The sequence below is a fragment of the Pithys albifrons genome, chromosome 3 (genome assembly GCF_047495875.1).
Source record: "Pithys albifrons albifrons isolate INPA30051 chromosome 3, PitAlb_v1, whole genome shotgun sequence".
Lineage (NCBI taxonomy): Eukaryota > Metazoa > Chordata > Aves > Passeriformes > Thamnophilidae > Pithys > Pithys albifrons.
In genome coordinates, this window is record NC_092460.1 from 50,667,137 (window position 1) to 50,687,362 (window position 20,226).

The window sequence follows — 20,226 nt, forward strand, 5'->3', positions numbered from 1 at the left end:
AAGGACCACAGCAGCAAGCCCGCCCCGTCCCGCGCGTGCGGGAGGTGGGCTACGGCGGGCGAAAACACGCTGCAAGTTTACTAAGGGCCATGGGGAGGGCAGGAAGGCAAATCCCAGGGGATTGGAGCGCGGGGCTGTACCGACACCCCGACCCCGCACGCACCGGAGTGATGACGTCACTGCGCGCAGCCCCGACCGCACCGCCAAGCCAAGCGCGCCCACGTTACCGCGCCCAACACCCGCACTTGCTGCGGGGGCGTGGCGAGCGGGACGGGAGCGTGGTCAAATCTAGCCCCGCCCACCAGCATCATCACTTCCGCACCCCCAGCCCCGCCCTGCTGCGCACGCGTGTGCCGACTCACGCACCCAAAATGGCGGCCGCGATGGATGTGGATACCCCCAGCGGCACCAACAGCGGCGCCGGCAAGAAGCGCTTCGAAGTGAAGAAAGTGAGGCCCTGCCGGCGCGTTCCTCCGGCTGCGCCCGGAGCGACGGGGAGGGGCCGGGGCCGGCCCGCTGACGGCGGGCGGCGCGGAGGAGGGGGCGGCTTCCCGCTCCCTCACGGAGCCGGGCGGCCGGTTCCGCTCCGGGGGGCGGGGCCTGCGGGGGCTCCTGCCGCGCGCCCGGGCCAATGGGCGAGGCGCGCTGGCGCACGTGCAGCGGGCGCTGGCCAATCAGCGGGCGCGGCTGGCGGGGGCTGGCACGGGGCGCTGAGGGGGCCGCCCCGCTCGGTCTGATCTCGGCCGCGCTCCTCTCGGCGCCACCGCCCCGGTCGGAGCTGCTCGCTCCGGGCTCGGCCGCGCTCCTCTCGGCGCCACCGCCCCGGTCGGAGCTGCTCGCTCCGGGCTCGGCCGCGCTCCTCTCGGCGCCACCGCCCCGGTCGGAGCTGCTCGCTCCGGGCTCGGCCGCGCTCCTCTCGGCGCCACCGCCCCGGTCGGAGCTGCTCGCTCCGGGCTCGGCCGCGCTCCTCTCGGCGCCACCGCCCCGGTCGGAGCTGCTCGCTCCGGGCTCGGCCGCGCTCCTCTCGGCGCCACCGCCCCGGTCGGAGCTGCCCGCTTCGGGCTCGGCCGCTCCCTGCCCGGAGCCTCTGGGGAGTGTGGTGCCGCTTCCCCTTCCCCATCAGCCCCGGCCGCTGTGGCCCAGCCGCCCCAGCTGTCCCATGTGCTGTGTAAAACGCTTTGCATGCGTGTCTGTGGCTGACTTTTCGCCCCCTTCTTCGTCTTTAAATCGAGCCGTAACAGCGTGTATGCAGCCAGCGAATGCTCTCCTGTCACCCTGGCTTTGCCTGTTCGCTCAGAGCAGCCATAATATCGCCCTTCTCTCCAGGGCCACCAGTTTGTCAGCTGGAGCGTGGTAATAGCCCGGGCCTGCTCACAAGGGTGTAGAGAGGTAGGAAGAGGCTGCATGGGCTTGTAGTAAGGTATAATTTGATGAAAAGTGACCACTGGACTGGATTTCAGTAAACATTTCCAGTGATTCCCACTTTCAGATGAGTTTGTTTGAAATGCAGCTGCCATCAGTGATGTTGGAAGTCCCCGGGTCTGTACAGGGCTGTGCAGATGGAGATGTTTGGGTGACACGATTGTTTGCACTCTGGAAATAAGGACAGATATAATAGTGCATGCAGGAGCAGGAAGTGGCACCGTTTCTGTGTCAGTGACACCGTTTCTGTGTCAGTGGCATTCCTCCTCCCCAGCAAGGGACCCAGGCCTCTGTTGCACTTGTGGCTCAGTACAGCTCTGTGGGTCATCAGAGGAGAGCATGATGGGACAAAAGATTAAGTACCTGAGTGTATGCAAGAGATAAGGGTGCTGAGAACTTTCAGCTGCCTTGAAGTGTGGATGAGGTCCATGACAGATGAGTACCTCAGCCAGAAGGCCAGTAAGAGTTGAAATTGGAGAGAAGAAATGATCTCACTACTGATGCGTGTCCTAAAAGAATTAGTAGTATTGTGAATGCTTTTTATATCAGTAGTAATGAAAATCTGAAGTGCTTATCACAGTCAATACTGTTTATCAGTACTTGGCAATCCATGTTCCTCCTTCAGAGTCCCAAACTGAGGGAAAGCAATGAAAACATTGAGATGGGAATGTAACACAGTAGAGAAGATGTGCTGTTGTACAGTCAATACAATCATACACTGAAAAAATATAAGGGGGAAAAAAATCTAGACTACTTAAGTAGTAAATGAAGATTATCCTGATTACCAGTGTAATTATCTTGGTTTGCTTTGAATATTGAAGGCAAGCCCATTTCTTTAATGAGTTTAGAAAAGACCTGATAATGGGGTTTGTGGGGAGGAATAAAAAGGTGCCATGTTTTTCTGCATAACTTTCTTAAAGATCTCAAACCCTTCCCCTGAGGTAGCATGGGACAGTGATATGACTTTTTAAAATATATATAAACAAAGTCTTTGAAAGGTTAATTTGGTAGTACTTTGAAATTTTTATATCCAGCCTTGCTGATGGGTCATTGCTTATTAACCTTTTGTGGAGGAGATTGTTCAGGAGTCTGCGAGGGGTGGTGTTAAGAGATTTAGTTCTTGACCTCAGTTCCTCTGGGGGATGATTCCTACATCAACTGATGCAAATAATGGGAATTACTCTTAATAAAATGACATCTGAATTGGCCTTTTTCCAGTGGACTGTCCTTTCCATCAGAATTGAGGGTTTGGCATGAGCCAAATCCTTGCCTTTGGATCTTAAGTAGAAATCCAGATGTTTTACCTTGTTTCACAGGAAAAAAGAAGGTGGGGGGACTGTGGGAGTTATCCTGTTTCTGAAGTGGGAAGGAGACATTGGGTCTGGGGGGGTCTATCAGAGGAATGTAGCAGAAATTCATGATGAATTGCTCTGGACTTCTAAGATTTATTTTTTTTAATATCCCAGCTTTTCTATTTAAAAAAAATACATGGCATCTTGAGAAATAACAAGGATTTCTGTTGACTCTAAACTGAATCACAACTGATTTTCTTTTTCCCCCCGTCTCTAGTGGAACGCCGTAGCTCTGTGGGCATGGGACATTGTGGTTGATAACTGTGCCATTTGCAGAAACCACATCATGGATCTATGTAAGTAAATGGTGGGGGACACAGTGGATAGTTTGAACTGTTATGTGTTGAACAGCTGAACTCTCCCCAGTCAGGGATATAATTCAGCAAGTAAAACTTTCATTTAGGATCTGAGTCTTCTACTAAGCTCTATTTTGTGTAACACTGAAATCTTGTAATCTATTTTTGTGACCCCTGTCAACATAATGCTTTCCCCTCACCTTTGTCTTGTAAAAAATTGAATCCCTTGATGCCACATCAACAGATGAGATGATGTTATTGAGTGCAACAAGGAGGAAAAGAAGTAATAATAAAGAGCCATGAGGAATTGAAATTATTTAGGGTCGACAGTCATTGCTCACAAAGAGGTATCATATTTCAGAGTTTGGAGGTTGATATGAGGATTAGCTTTTTGGTGCTACTCATCAAGATGAAGTCTTGTAACACTCTCTGTCTCTGGCCAGGAAAGGTATGGATCAGCAAATTAATCTGAGTCTTCATTCTACAAAACCTGTCTTGGCAAACTAAGTTAGTATGTGTTATAGTAGGGGGAATTTTTTAGTCACCTAGAGAATTAATTGTTCATTTACAAAGGAGAGTAATTAAATGCCAAAATAAAAACCAATGCATTGCTAGTATTGGTTTGATTATTCCCCCCCATCTCTATAATCTGGGTGGTGCAGTTCTCTCACAAAACAGGGGTGCATGCATGCAATCACTGATTTCAGCCCCATAAAGTACTGGCAATGAGTACAAACCCATTTTTTTTTCTACAGTGCCTGGAGATGGCCTGTCATGGTGCCATTGCAGTATTTTGTTAGACTTTGTTTTTATGTGGTCACCCTTGGAACCACATCCAACAGTAACTTACTGTCAATAAGCCTGTGAGAAAATAAAAGGTGTCAGAAAAATGACACCAAGTTTATACTAATAGGTAGTGAGAGATGTACCTGATTTTACATTGCATTTAAATAGTAATTACAAAACTAATTTCAGATATTTTGTTGTTTGGGGTTTTCTTTTATAAAGAAAAAACACACTGATCTGAAAATGTGTTAAGAAAGTTCACTTCTCTTTGGGACAGATATATTTGTATTTTGAGCCTGCTACTGCCTATCCATGCCTCAGTTTATTCTTGGGTAAAGGGAAAGATAACACTAAAGAGAACAGGGATTATGAAATATGCTGAGGTCCTTTGATGTAAAGATTTTAAGTGCCTCTAACCTGTACCATCTTGGAAGGTAGTTTCAAAAGGAGGTGGACACTGGACTACTACTTAGTCTCTCAGGTTTATGATATGTTAGAGAGGAAGTGACCCTTCCCCTGTACTCTGCGTTGGTGAGGCCACACCTTGAGTACTGTGTTCAGTTCTGGGCCCCTCAGTTCAGAAAGAATATTGAGATGCTGGAGCGGGTTCAGAGAAGAGCAACGAGGCTGGTGAAGGGACTGGAGCACAAGTCCTATGGGGAGAGGCTGAGGGAGCTGGGGTTGTTTAGCCTGGAGAAGAGGAGGCTCAGAGGTGACCTCATCACTGTCTAGAACTCCCTGAAGGGAAGTTCTGGCCAGGTGGGGGTTGGTCTCTTCTCCCAGGCACTCAGCAATGGGACAAGGGGGCACAGGCTCAAGCTCTGCCAGGGGAAACTGAAGTTGGAGATCAGAATAAAATTCTTTCCAGAGAGAGTAATCAGGCATTGGAATGGCCTGCCCAGAGAAGTGGTGGATTCCCCATCCCTGGAGGTTTTTAAACTGAGATTGGCCGTGGCACTGAGTGCCATGATCTGGTAAAGGGACTGGAGTTGGACCAAGGGTTGGATTGATGATCTCGGAGGTCTTTTCCAACCCAATCAATTCTATGATTCCAAAGCATTTTGCTGACAGGCAAATGGAGTTTCAAAGATTTGTTAGAACATAAGTTGCATTTACAGAATTTACAGACGTATAGAATAAATATATAAAATCCTGTAATTCAAGATAATTATTCACCATAAGTGGGATGTACTGTAAGATAAAAGATGCTGGTGTTTCATTCTCTGAATCTAGCTCAAAATTAATAGTGCCTTCCATGACAGACCAAACAGAGTCTCATATGTTTGCTATTTTTTTATAAATAGCTAATAGGAGATATAAGGATGAAGGAGGAGCTGGAAGAGAATGGACAGATGCTGCTTTGCAGTATTGAATTTCATTTGTCAGTTTTTAAAATTTAATTCAAAGTCTTACCAAAATGGAGGGGAGGGTTGAGAGTATAAAGGAAAGGGAAAGGGAAAAGGAAAGGAAAGGAAAAGGAAAGGAAAAGGAAAGGAAAAGGAAAAAAGCATAGGTAATTTTTCTTTTTTTGAGTTGCTCAAGCATAACATGTTATTAATTTGTGTATGGGCAGGGTTATGAAAAGCCTAGACTGCAAATGACAGACCAAAACTGACAGTATACAGAGTAGAAAGGATATTTAAATAAGTATTCTGAGATCAGTGTTGGCTCTGGATTTACTTACTTCCTTGTTACAGATCATTAATGTTGTTAAACAACCCTTCAATTAGATTTTCAGACATAAGATGTGAAGTGATGGCAGACTGAGCAAAAATTAATAGAATGTGCAGGGAAGAACAACGCAAGATTGGATTTGATAAAATGCAGGATACAAATGTCTCCCACTCCTATTGAGGAAGGGAAACTTTGAGTGGGAAAACATTAGAAGAGTGGTAAGTAATGCCAGCCATGGTAATGGATGTTTGTTAATGTTATCAAGTCAGGCATCAATGTTAAGGTGTCATATAGTTCTCCTTGTGTACCTTATGACTCAGTAACAGTGTGGCTGAAGGATTCCCCCTGCCTTCAGTTTGGTTTGTGTTCAGTGTGCAGAAGGAAGGATTAGATTGTCAGTGTTTGGTTTCATTCTTCTCTGGAAAGACCCAGGCCCTGCTTAGACGTCTTTTCTTCAAAAGCTTCTCTCTGGTGCTGTCATTGCAACCTGGAAACTTGGGGAGCGTTAACTGAACACTGAGTTTGGTGTACTGAATTATCTTCTGGTCTAAAATGTGTAATGGAATGTTGTAGTACGGTGATTGGTGTAGTTTTGAACTGCATACAAACTGCCACCAAAATACTGTCCTCTTGCTTTGGCAGTGAGATACAAAGTACCATGGTTGATATTCCAGCTTCTCAAAGATAGATACATTGCATAGAATACAAAGAAGACTCTCAGGAGGCTTAACAGATAGAATGTTTTGGGACTGATAACAAGAGTAAAAGAACAGAACTAAGTCTATATAGTTTACTAAGGCATAAGTAGGAGTGGAAGATGATAGCTGTGTACGTGTATTTTGGGAGTGTGAGAACAACAGCAAATACTGAGAGTTGTGCAAGGGGGTTGTAAGTAAAAGGAATCAGGATGATATGGTGTAGGGGAGCTTACAATAAGTATTTAGTAAAAACTGCAGATACTTTCTAAGTAACTGCAGGGAATTGAAGAGGAAAATTCTGAAGTTTGAGAAAGTAAACTGAAGAGCTCATTCTGTGTGTATTTATTTATTTCTCTTTTCCCAATAACTCCATCCCTTATGACAGCTTTAGAAGGCAACATGTACAGAGAAAGGGGAGCCCATACAATAGTTATCCTTGCTCAAACAGAAACAGATTTGAAGAGCTCTTATCATCAAGTTTACCAGTGCAGTGGGCTGTTTTTGTAGCTGCAAACAAAAAGATGTTCTTTCCTTCTGTTACCTGCTCTTATGGCTACTTAAATCCTGAGATACAGAAGATTTCTGCGGTAAGGAATGTATAGAAGGTGGGATGGTTCTTGTGGGGCCAGGATTCAGAAGCTGCTAATGTATAAGATGTATTTCTGTAACTCCGAGTTGAAATGCTTCCATTGCATCTTTCACAACTATTTACAGGTATTTCAGGTTTTAGCTGTATCTTTCTGCCCTCACCCTCAGACACTCTGCCAAAAACAAGGCAACAGAAGAGTTGTCCAGTACTCCTCCAGTACATGTTACTGTCTGACTCTTACTGCTTCTTTTGGGTCAGGACATGGTAAATAGATTCTCTTTCAGAACATCAGCTTTCATTCTCTGACAGATACTGTTAATGTGTTTTATTTCTTTGTTGATATATAGTCCTTTTCTGAAATCACAGAATCAGAATCACAGAATCACAGGCTGTTCTGAGTTGGAAGGGGCCCACGGGGGTCATCGAGTCCAACTCTTAAGTCAGTGGCCCATATACAGGATTGAACCCCTGACCTTGGCATTATTGCAACCAAGTTTTAACCAACTGAGCTAAGTAGGAGACCAAAAAGTGCTTTTCAGCTTTTGGGAGGCCCTTTTTTGGCAGCCAGAGGTAGCAGTGACAGCAGTAGTGTCCAGCCTGTTTGAGAGGGTGTTAAATCTGTGTGTCTAGTTGAAAGGGCCTTCAGCAGCAGCAGAGGAATTCTCCCCAGGCATTTCCACAGAAATCCATCAGTCCTCTTAAGCTTTTAGGACTGTGATGCTTTCGACTGTATTTGCTTGTCAGAGAATGTTTGATAAACACTAAAATGAATTTCAGTGATGCCTTTCTTCCTTTCCTAAACCACCTTTCTTCCCTTTCACTCCCAGACAAAATACAGAGTTGTCCTAGTTCAGCAGGAGGGACCAGCTAACCTTGTGTGGGGGTGATCAAAGCTGTGTATTCTACCCCCTCTATTCATTCCCCAAGGTCAATGGGCCATTAGCAGCAGCTGCCCAGGGAGCCATTATCACCTTCACACCCAGCCTGAGGGGGGCGGAGCTGCTAATGGGCCATCAGCAGCTCAACACCCCCTGGCTCCCAGAGTTAATCACCCATTGTGTGAGTCCCCGCCCAGGGGGAGGGACTGAGAGCTCCCTGAGGGTACATAAGTGGTGGGTAAGAAGACCTCGGGAACCTCTCGTCGGATCCAGAGCAGCAGCAGGACCTTGACAGGAGGAGATCCCCGCTCTCGCCCAGACCACAGCCCTCGCCTGCACCAACAGGTTTTTCTTTTCCTTTTGCTCTGGACTTGGGGGAACCACAGGGGTCTCAGCACAAGGGCAAACAAACCCCCTTGGGTTTGTGCCCCAGGACACTGGGTTATACTGCTGGGGTTTTGTGAGTTGAAAGCAATTTCCCTTGTGTGTCAGTGTTGTTATTGTAATATTATTATTAAATTTTAGGTCTGACTTACAATCTCTCTCGTGGTGAGTTCATTTCCCCTGCTGGTTCACCTTTAAACCAGCACATCTTTTGGCGCCCAACGTGGGGCCACGAGAGAGAAGCCAGAATTACAATTTCATTTTGTGTATTTGGATACAGAAACTCCCTGACTACCATGTTGCTTGATGTATTCATGTGGATGGTGTATCTGGGCCTGCTCATATTTCGACACATGGGGAACCATGTGCCTATTTTGATGCTCTCTTTAATACCAGGGAGAAGGATCAAAATTGCTTTATTAATATACTATGTTTATGTTGTCATAACGTCAGAAGCAATGAATTTCATTGTGAATGTATATTCAGTCTGGTGTGCCTGTCCTGGTTTGGGTTGTTACCTCTGGGGTCTCATTAAAAATAGCACCTAGACTGTGGGGAAAACAGGCGGAGATGGTTACTTCCACCTTTTCACCTCTGCTACAACAATCATTGAAAATATTGAGCTTCCTTTTGATGTTAGGGACAGCATAATCTTACTGTTAGTGCTGTTAGTGTTGCTTTGTCTCCTCTGTACTGTATACACCATGTTTAGGATCAGAACTGGGCTTTCTAAGGAGACTTGCTGGAGGCCTGCCCTGGGAGCGGATGATGTTGAGTGGCACGGGAAGTGGGAAGATATGGGCCAGTATTTGGAGACCTTCTCTCCTCAAATGATCTGGAAATTCACCCCGGAACAACTGCAGGACCCTGCCAAAATGCTAAGCTATGTGAAAGGAAGATGCTCTGGTAGTCCCAGAGATGTGCAGCTCACAGCAACCTGCTGGGCCCTGGCCACTGCCTACCGCACACTGCTTGGTGTGGTACAGCATCATCAGGAGGAGGAGAAAAGGAGCAAATCCACAGGCACCATGTCCACCCAAACCACGGCTGAGCCAGAGAGGAAGAGAGATACATCAACCAGCAGCATGTCCACCCAGACCATGACTGAGCCAGAGAGGAAGAGAGATACATCAAGCAGCACCATGTCCACCCAAACCATGGCTGAGTCAGAGAGAAGAGACACATCAACCAGCACCATGCCCACACAAACCATGGAGGAGCCAGAAGGACAACAGAAACCGATAGCAGTTGCCCCTGTCCAGAAAAGAAAATCAAAGACCAAATCAGTTCGTATAGCGCATGACGAGGAAGAGTCAGGACCTTCATCTCAAGCAGAAGAAATGGAGCCAGAAATAATCACCCGGTCCCTATCCCTGGGAGAGCTGCATGAGCTCTGGAGAGAGTTCACACGACAGGCAAATGAGTCCATCTTGACCTGGCTACTTCGAATCTGGGATGCTGCAGCCAATGATACAATTCTAGATGGGAGTGAGGCAAGGCAGCTGGGATCCCTTTCTCGAGATGTTGTCATTGATCAGGGCATTGGAAAGAGACAGGAAACTCTCAGCCTCTGGCGGCGACTGTTGTCAAGCGTGAGGGAGAGATATCTTTGTAAGGAGGACCTCCACGTACAGCAAGGACAGTGGAACACGATGGAACAAGGTATCCGGTGCTTAAGGGAATTAGCCGTACTGGAGATAATCTTTTCAGAGGATGAGAGATTCCCTAAAAGTCCAGATGGTGTCCAGTGCACATCCCAGATGTGGTTAAAATTTGCACGACTTGGGCCAGAAATGTATTCTTGCTACCTTGCAACATTGCAGTGGAGAGAGGGAGAAGACAAGGTGGGTGCACTGGTCAGCAAACTCAGGATTTATGAAGACACTGTCACTGCTCCATTACGAGCCCACGTCTCAGCTGTGGAAACAAAACTGGCTGAACTGGAAGAGAAGATTAAGGAAGGACTCTTTCATATCTCTCCAGAACAAACGAGAGTCTCTGCCATCAGAAGCAGGCGTCTTCCAGCTAAGGAGAAAGGGTACACTCCACGCGGCAATCTGTGGTTTTACCTCCATGAGCATGGAGAAGATATGAGGAAGTGGGATGGGAAACCCACCTCTTCCTTAGCAGCTCGGGTACGTGAATTGCAAAGAGGCACAACTAACACAGGGAATTCTTCAAGGTTGAAGGCTGCTCCGGTCTCTTGTGGGCAAGGCTCCAGACAGTATAGGAACGATGATGTTATGCCCGATCCTCTTGAAGGAACCTCCCGGTCATATTCACAGGGAAAGCGCAGTGAATACCATGACCAGAACTAGGGGGGCCCTGCCTCTAGCCAGGTAGAGGAGAGGGACAATCGGGTTTATTGGACTGTGTGGATTCAGTGGCCTGGCTCATCAGACCCACAGAAATACAAAGCTTTAGTGGACACTGGTGCACAATGCACGTTGATGCCATCAGGATACGTCGGGGCAGAATCCATCTCTATTTCTGGGGTGACAGGGGGATCCCAACAGCTGACTGTACTGGAAGCTGAAGTCAGCTTGACTGGGAAGGAATGGCATAGACACCCCATTGTGACTGGTCCAGAAGCCCCATGTATCCTTGGCATAGACTACCTGAGGAATGGATATTTCAAGGACCCAAAGGGACTGCGTTGGGCCTTTGGCATAGCTGCTGTGGAGACAGAGGAAATCAGACAGCTGAGCACCTTGCCTGGCCTCTCAGAGGACCCTTCTGCTGTGGGACTGCTGAAAGCTGAAGAACAATTGGTACCGCTGGCCACAGCCACAGTGCACGGTCGGCAATACCGCACTGACTGAGACTCTGTGACCCCCATACACAAGATGATTCGTGAGCTGGAGAGCCAAGGGGTGGTCAGCAAGACTCACTCACCCTTTAATAGCCCCATATGGCCAGTACGAAAGTCCAGTGGAGAGTGGAGGCTGACGGTGGATTACCGTGGTCTCAATGAGGTCACACCCCCCCTGAGTGCCGCCGTGCCGGACATGCTGGAGCTTCAGTATGAGCTGGAGTCCAAGGCAGCCAAGTGGTATGCCACCATCGACATTGCCAATGCCTTTTTCTCCATTCCGTTGGCAGCAGAGTGCAGGCCACAGTTTGCTTTCACCTGGAAGGGGGTGCAGTACACCTGGAATCGACTGCCCCAGGGGTGGAAACAGAGTCCCACCATTTGCCACGGACTGATCCAGACTGCATTGGAAAAGGGTGAGGCTCCAGAACATCTACAGTACATCGATGACATCATTGTATGGGGGAACACAGCAGGGGAGGTTTTTGAGAAAGGAAAGAAGATAATCCAGATTCTCCTAAGAGCTGGTTTTGCCATTAAACGAAGTAAGGTCAAGGGACCTGCTCAGGAAATTCAGTTCCTAGGAGTGAAGTGGCAAGACGGGTGTCGCCAGATTCCAACGGAGGTGATCAACAAAATAGCAGCTATGTCCCCACCGACCAGCAAGAAGGAAACTCAGGCTTTCCTAGGTGCCGTGGGCTTTTGGAGGATGCATATCCCTGAGTACAGTCAGATTGTGATTGTAAGCCCTCTCTACCTTGTGACACGGAAGAAAAATGATTTCCAGTGGGGCCCTGAACAACAACAAGCCTTTGAGCAGATTAAACAGGAGATTACCCATGCAGTAGCCCTTGGGCCAGTCAGGACAGGACAGGATGTGAAGAATGTGCTCTACACTGCAGCTGGGGAGAATGGCCCATCCTAGAGCCTCTGGCAGAAAGTATCTGAGGAGACTCAAGGACGACCGCTGGGATTCTGGAGTCGGGGATACAAAGGATCTGAGGCCAGCTACACCCCAACTGAGAAAGAGATCCTGGCAGCTTATGAAGGAGTTCGAGCAGCCTCAGAAGTGATTGGCACTGAGGCACAGCTCATCCTGGCACCCCGACTACCAGTGTTGGGCTGGATGTTCAAAGGAAAAGCTCCTTCTACCCATCACGCCACTGATGCCACATGGAGTAAGAGGATCGCTCTGATCACGCAGCGAACCCGGATAGGGAATCCTAATCGCCCTGGGATTTTGGAAATCATCACCAACTGGCCGGAAGGTGAGAGTTTCGCATTGTCCTCTGAAGAAGAAGAGGAGCAGGTGACACAAGCTGAGGAGGCCCCACCATATAACGAGCTACCAGAAGAGGAGAAGCGATATGCTCTCTTCACAGATGGCTCTTGCCGCATTGTAGGGACAAGCTGGAAATGGAAAGCAGCTGTATGGAGTCCTACACGTCGAGTTGCAGAAGCGACTGAAGGACAAGGTGGATCAAGTCAGGTTGCAGAGCTGAAAGCTGTTCAGCTGGCTTTGGATATCGCCGAACGAGAGAAGTGGCCAAGACTCTACCTTTACACTGACTCATGGATGGTGGCCAATGCTCTGTGGGGATGGCTGGAGCGTTGGAGAAAGGCCGGCTGGCAGCGCAAAGGGAAACCCATCTGGGCGGCTGAGATGTGGCAGGACATTGCTGCCCAGGTAGAGAAGCTGAGTGTGAAGGTCCGTCACGTAGATGCTCATGTACCCAAGAGCCGGGCTAATGAGGAGCATCGTAACAACGAGCAGGTGGATCGAGCTGCCAGGATTGAAGTCTCTCAGGTAGATCTGGATTGGCAGCATAAAGGTGAATTGTTTCTAGCCCGATGGGCCCATGATGCCTCTGGTCATCAGGGCAGAGATGCGACATACAGATGGGCTCGTGACTGAGGGGTGGATCTAACCATGGACAGTGTCTCACAGGTTATCCATGACTGTGACACATGTGCTGCCATCAAGCAGGCCAAGCGGGTGAAGCCTCTATGGTATGGTGGACGGTGGTCGAAATACAGGTATGGGGAAGCCTGGCAAGTTGACTACATCACACTTCCCCAAACACGCCAAGGCAAGCGCTACGTGCTGACCATGGTAGAGGCAACCACTGGATGGCTGGAGACATACCCCATATCTCACGCCACTGCCCGGAATACCATCCTGGGCCTTGAGAAACAAGTCCTGTGGAGACACGGCACCCCAGAGAGAATAGAGTCTGACAACGGCACCCACTTCAAGAACAGCCTCATAGACACCTGGGCCAGAGAGCACAGCATTGAGTGGGTGTATCATATCCCCTACCATGCTCCAGCTGCCGGGAAAGTTGAGTGATGTAATGGACTGCTGAAAACAACCTTGAAGGCGTTGGGTGGGGGAACTTTCAAACACTGGGAGCTGCATTTGGCAAAGGCCACCTGGTTGGTCAACACCCGGGGCTCCATCAATCAAGCTGGCCCTGCCCAATCAGAACTCTTGAATACTGTAGATGGAGATAAAGTCCCTGTGGTCCATATGAGAGGTATGTTAGGAAAGACTGTTTGGGTGAGTCCCACCTCAAACAAAGGCAAAACCATCCGAGGGATTGTCTTTGCTCAAGGACCTGGTTGCACTTGGTGGGTAATGCAAAAAGATGGAGAAACACGTTGTGTACCACAAGGGGACCTAATTTTGAGCGAGAAGAGTTTGTAATGTTTCATTGTATATATGTGTATATATATGTATGTATAGGTAAAAAGGGGATTAATTTGGGAATGACTAGATGGAGTAGAATAAGGGGTGGATAATGTCCTAGTTCAGCAGGAGGGACCAGCCAACCCTGTGTGGGGGTGATCAAAGCTGTGTATTCTACCCCCTCTATTCATTCCCCAAGGTCAATGGGCCATTAGCAGCAGCTGCCCAGGGAGCCATTATCACCTTCACACCCAGCCTGAGGGGGGCGGAGCTGCTAATGGGCCATCAGCAGCTCAACACCCCCTGGCTCCCAGAGTTAATCACCCATTGTGTGAGTCCCCGCCCAGGGGGAGGGACTGAGAGCTCCCTGAGGGTACATAAGGGGTGGGTAAGAAGACCTCGGGAACCTCTCGTCGGATCCAGAGCAGCAGCAGGACCTTGACAGGAGGAGATCCCCGCTCTCGCCCAGACCACAGCCCTCGCCTGCACCAACAGGTTTTTCTTTTCCTTTTGCTCTGGACTTGGGGGAACCACAGGGGTCTCAGCACAAGGGCAAACAAACCCCCTTGGGTTTGTGCCCCAGGACACTGGGTTATACTGCTGGGGTTTTGTGAGTTGAAAGCAATTTCCCTTGTGTGTCAGTGTTGTTATTGTAATATTATTATTAAATTTTAGGTCTGACTTACAATCTCTCTCGTGGTGAGTTCATTTCCCCTGCTGGTTCACCTTTAAACCAGCACAAGAGTAAAGTCTGAAAAAAAAATTAAAATCACGTTCCAAAGCATGCAGCTCCCAGGTCAGGGCCACTTAGAGAGGGAAAAAAAAAGAAAAAAATGACATAAAAATGGGCAAGATGGGCTTCATATCTAATATGAATCTAACAGTGTTTTGTTTCCAGTAGGGAAAGAGAAGAAACAAGCTAAGTATATTGTTGGTGGAGTATTTTCCTTGCTTTTAGCAGAGAATTCCTGAGTTAAACTTTGCTTACCTGTTGATTTCTCTCCTTGAGGTGAATGTTCTCACCATTTTCTGCTACTTCTTGCCATTTTCTACTCCTCCTCACTATTTGCTGTTACTGTACAGACTCATGCCAGGTATTTAGAACTTAATATATATACGTCCCATGACCATGAGTCTATACTGCAGTAACAGTAAAATTGTTGCAACAATCTTCAGGTGTGGAATTTTACACAAATATCCAAAGTAATTGAACTTCTTCAAAGGTCTTGAGCATCTTCCGTTTTCTTAATCAGATTTAGTTTTATTGCTGTTTGTGTTGAGAGCTTCAGGAGTTAAGACATCAGACCTTTCAGGTGTACTGGGTTTTGTTCTCTTCTGTGGGCAGGCAGGAGATTGAGCTTTGGACTTCCTGCTGTGGTGTGTCATATCTTGATATAAACCATATGATAAATACAGCTTCATTCAAATCTTGCAGAACAGCTGCTGTTACTGAGTTTCTTTAGATGTCAGTCTTGTTTTGAGTAGTTCCTCGTGACTAAGGTTAGCTGGCCTCTCTCACATCTCAGAAAAATGGGTCTTTTATTTTGTTCATCTCCACACCTGAAATAGTGGGAGAAACCAATAAAGGGATGAATAGGATAGAGCAAATAGAGATCTCATTTCTGAGACTGGGGTTTCAAAGTTTTTGAAGCTGAGCATATTCAAGCACACAAACAGAGAACTAGAACTCATTCAGACACCTCATTTGCCAAGGAAAAAAGATGATCTGCAAAACAAGAAAGCAACAAGCCTGTGTGTTGAGTTCTAAGCTGATCATCTATTAACATGTCTTTTTAAATCTTTTGGGCTTGACTCTTAAAGAAAGCATCCTTTAGCAGCAGGAAGTAAGGTCTTGGTCCCATAGGGTTGTGCTGCTGACTGTGGAGTGTTGGAAGTGTCTTTTTTTCTTCTGAAGTTCCTTCTTGAGCTGGAGCAAAGTGAATTGTTCAGGCTCTAAAATGGAGAACCAGGTTGCAGGATTTATTTTCTCAGTGCTGTTCTTCCTTTTTCCTTACTCTCTCAGCTCCTTCATCCACACCACCTGAAACAGAAGCCCAAAACATAACCCAAACCCATAAAGAATTGGGTGGGGTTTTTGGCATCATCCTGGGTACTCAACTCCAAGATATAAAAAGTCTAAATCATAAATTTTTAAACTATTGTGTATGTTTGGGGACTGCTTACCTATCACAAGACTAGAGAACAAAGACAGGCAAACTCTGGCTTTACATGAGGAAATCAATTTGTAAATAGAGTACATAATGTCTGACAAGACAGTGGATTTATACTGAGAGAAACCTGGGTAAGAAATTTAAGTAAATGTCCCTTCAACTGATTGTTAAAAGACATTTCATAAAACACAGGGGAAAAAAATAAAAATATTTATCCTTGAAATTTGGGAAGGGAGACACTCATTGCCAGCAGGTGAGCTGTGTAATCTTGCCCTCTGGAACTTTGCAGTACTAAAAAGGTAGAGAAAGGAGGAAATCAGGATTAAGTATATTTTGATCTGATACATGAAACAATAGCTCTTGCTACTTTCTGATGTAATAATGCCACAAAACAAAGACCTCTTCCCCTACTATCCCCACGTGCTAATATGAAGAGATCTCCCACTTGGTGTTGCATGTACATCTCCTATTCCTGTGTGTGTTTTATTTCCACAGGCATAGAGTGTCAGGCGAACCAAGCGTCGGCTACCTCGGAGGAGTGCACAGTTGCCTGGGGCGTCTGCAACGTAAGAACACTGTTCTGTTGCGGGGCTTGTGTCTGCTGATGCTCTGCCCCTTGTTTGAAGACTCGGGACAGAATGAGTTCTATAAAATGTTTCACGTAATCCACCAGAAATAAGAACTTTAAACTCCGTATGGTTAGGAGAATTTAGAAAGGAGACAGAATAAAATAAAAGAGAGTGAAAGTTGGAGAGATGTAATAAGGAAGACACAGAACCAAAGGGAGGGAAATAGGCCTTTATTTATTTTTTTTTAATAACAGAACTTTCATTCTGAGCATAATTTTCAGATCAGGGTTTGCTTAGGAGCTATGCCTTTTTTTCCCCCTGGTAACAGGATTACTTAGATGTCAGTGTGCTTGATTTGTCTTTGTGCAGGCTGATTAAAGGAGTCAGTGTGCGGTAACTACATGATTTGCTTCCAGTTTTGAAGGAAGATCAAATCGGTTCTAATGGTTCATCTCCAGCTCTTCCAGTGTGTTGCTGTATATGCTCCTTTGTACATGGTCCCACTAGCACAAGAACTCCAAACCTGAATACCTCTTAGATAGCCTGGGCCTGAGATGGAAGATAAAATTTTCTGTAATGGAGTAACTTTGTGTTCCTCAGTCCCATCCTCACTAAAAGCTGTGGGATTGACTTACAGCATGGTAATGCTGGAACGGGAATATAAATGTTGCAATTCTGTTTGCAGGGGACAAGAGCAAAATTTTTAACCATGTCAGAATATTCTAGTGTCAAAATTACATTGTGTGCAAGAGTTGCAAAGTGGAACCTTGGTTTTAAGTAGCTGTATGGAGTGTGGAAAAAGGTATCCTTATTAAAACATAATACAATTGCTTTTTCTTCCCTCTAATTTTTCAAATTCGTTTTTATTCAGGCTCTGGTTTCTCCTGAAAAGTGACAGAAAGCTTCCTTCAGCATGCATACGTTCATATCATCCCTGCTACTCACTCTGAAATCCTCTTTCTTTTCTTTCTGATTATGCTTCTTACCAGCATCTGCTCTGCCGATTTAAGCAGCTGCTAAACTCTGTGCTCTCCTTCATCAGCAGTCAGTTCCCACTGCATGCACTGTGGAACAGGCTCCCTGCAGCCACTGCACTAATGTTTCTGTCTTCTCTGAAAATGTGGATCATTTCCTTGGTGTTTACTGGTGAATTGGCTGATCAGCCCTCCTCACTTCTGCCTGCAAAACTCTTGCTACTCTCCCCTTACCGTGATGCTTTCAGTGGTAGTTTTCACATTGAGATACATCCCTCCATTCTGAAATGATGTGACCTGACCTTTGTCTTCCAGCACGCTTTCCACTTCCACTGCATCTCTCGCTGGCTCAAAACTCGCCAAGTGTGTCCGCTGGACAACAGGGAATGGGAGTTCCAAAAGTAGGTATCCTGCACAGATGTCATGATGAAAAATCCCATTGTCCTTCTGATCATATCAATGATCGGTGTCAGATTTGTGGGTCTGAGGGCAGAGTTGCTGTTGGGAGAGGTTTTTTCCTCTACACTGCTGTATAGGGACCTTTCCTTAGCCACCTGGTGCTAAATGACCTCTGAAGGAAGTCCAAAAAAGCTGTAGGGTAAGTGGGAGCTGTTAAAAAGTAGTGATTTCTATTGACATTCCCTCTAAAAGATGGAGAGCAGAAGAGAAATGGAATTCACTAGAAGTGGAGCCTCAGGTGAATACTGTACTGCTGAATGAACAGTTTGGGTTTAGAAAATGACCTGAATTCAGCTGCTCTGGTTCCAAAGTGTTTCTGCTGAGGTGCCAGACACCTTATTGGGTCCCTCTGTTATGTTGGTGATTTGTTTCATAGCTCTGATAGCCTCAGAGATTGATACAGTTGATTTCCTGGCATCTGGAAATCAAGTGTCCACGTAACCACTGCTGCAGTCTGGCCCATTTATTCATAATTTCTGTATTGGTTTTGTTTTGTATTTTTCAAAGGTCTGTTGTTAGAATAGTAATAGGAGATCCATTGTTGGGTTTTTGAGAGGTAATTGTACACTGAGAATAGTTAGGAAGTTTGCCTGTCACTCACTTCATTCTTCACAATTTATCCATTAATCTTTTCTTAACTGTGGATTGTCCCTCTCTGCACCCCCTTTATTAAAAAAATTAATTAATTCTAGTCAGAGTCCAGATTGGAACAAAGCAAAACAGGTAGAACTTGAGGATTGTCTTTGGGATCTGGTTCACAGTCAGTTGGTCAAATCATCTTTGATATGATAATTTGAGTACCATACTTCTGATATTAGGATGTTTTTGTGAACACACTCAGTCCATGTTGCCTGGCTAGTGATTTAATGTTCACAGGTAGCTTGATGAGAAATGGAGACATGAATTAATATGTTCTGATGCATGCTCAGTGTTACTTCCAGGGCTATGACAAGCTTTGGCCTTGTTTTCATGCAGGATATTTTTGAACTGGGATTCAGGGCAAAAGGTGATGATACTGAGGATCTCTTGCATGTGGTGGTGTGGAATACTCAGATTCTTTTCTAAATGGTGTCTGGATATGCTTTTAGGGAAGTGAACTTCAAGTTCCCTAACAGCATTTCACCTTCGTAGCATTTACATGTAGAATGAAAATAAATCCACCCAAATCAACACTACCATGAATTGTAATTGTTAAAAAGTCATTAATATACTATCTGTTTGCAGGTACGGACACTAGAGAGATGGTCGCCATGCTTCTTGTTATGTCATCGGGCTCAGTTGTTCTTGTCACTATGGGTTTGTTTTAGTGACTTGTAAAGTCAGTAATGTACACAATTCTTCTTTCCTCCTAATTTCTCCCTACTGTACACCATTGAATAAAGTCTTACTGGAGCTTGCTGTCAAAGTTCTTTGTCTTGTGTTCAGGAGGGGGCAGTTAGAGCATGAGGGAGGAGAATTACCTGGAGGCCAGGGACTTAAGCTAGACTTAATTCTTTAGCTGGGCAGCACTTCTTGTTGCTGGGCTGGGCTTTTGGCTGAGTTTGGTCCTGTTCCCACACAACTGAGAACCTCTGGCTCGCCAAGGTTGGCCTTTAAGCTGCACCGTGTAGTGGGATGGGTGCAGCACTCGGCCTGGCTACGAGTAACTTACGCAAATAGTGTTTTGTGTGGACAGGCTTTCTTACAGCTGAGTTGAAAGGATGATCTGTGTAATTAGGGGTTGTCTCATCATTAGAAACCACTCTCTTGCTTCTGCCCTTGGTTTGACTAGACCAGCTCCCCTGCAGAGGAAATTTTCTCTAACTTCCCAGTTCCAGATGTTTAACTTTGGGGAACACACTGTTACTTTTTGTCAGCATTCATAAAGCACTTTCATGTGTGGAGTGAAAATAAGCTCAGGAAATTCATGTGCTAGATTGGCTGGAAAGCCAAAAGTAAGCAGTGTGTGCACAAACTAGTTCTTGGTTGGCTTTCTACTGGTATTTTTCCCAATTCAAGTCAAACTGGTCAAAAATTGTTCCTCTGAAAACTGCATAATGTCCTGTTTGGTGTCTCCTCTGCCAAATGGCCTGGTATCCTGTTCACAGCATCAAATTTTGGCCTTTATGTCAAAAGCCTCAGCAGAGCTGGGAACTCAAACAAGGTCCAAGAAGTTCTTCCTGCTACAAAATGCTGGATCCCTTTGTGTCAGCAATGGTAGATGTGGTAGATTTTTACCTTGGCTGTTCATGTTGCCACCTTTGGATCAACACTTTTTTGCTAGTTATTGAGGATGAGAAATTTGATAGCTGATGTTAAACATTAGTGTACTGTAGTGATAGGTGATAAAGATGGTCACTGAGAGAACCAAAACTTGCAGGTTTTTCAGTAATTGCTGGGGCTTTCTTTAATCTGCAGCAAGTAAATGTCAGGATTATTTTGTCAGCTGGTGTCAGTGCTCTGAAATGATATGGTTCACTGTTTTTCACTCTGA

At 46.2% G+C, this 20,226-nt stretch overlaps 1 protein-coding gene across 1 annotated transcript; it reads left to right on the forward strand.

Annotated features, from left to right (window-relative positions):
* Positions 1–330: 330 nt before the first annotated feature.
* RBX1 (ring-box 1) lies at positions 331–19,151 on the forward strand. Its single transcript, XM_071551837.1, has 5 exons — positions 331–449; positions 2,992–3,070; positions 16,247–16,317; positions 17,610–17,695; positions 18,978–19,151. Exons 1-5 carry the CDS (start codon positions 372–374, stop codon positions 18,988–18,990), a joined length of 327 nt encoding a protein of 108 aa, XP_071407938.1. The 5' UTR covers positions 331–371; the 3' UTR covers positions 18,991–19,151.
* The last annotated feature ends 1,075 nt before the right edge of the window (positions 19,152–20,226 follow it).

Bases quoted from the DNA above. Each gene is read 5' to 3' on its own strand.
- RBX1 (XM_071551837.1), top strand. From the start codon at position 372: ATGGCGGCCGCGATGGATGTGGATACCCCCAGCGGCACCAACAGCGGC. The intron at 3,071-16,246 runs GTAAGTAAATGG...TTATTTCCACAG, and splicing joins AAACCACATCATGGATCTAT to GCATAGAGTGTCAGGCGAAC. The intron at 16,318-17,609 runs GTAAGAACACTG...TTTGTCTTCCAG, and splicing joins TTGCCTGGGGCGTCTGCAAC to CACGCTTTCCACTTCCACTG.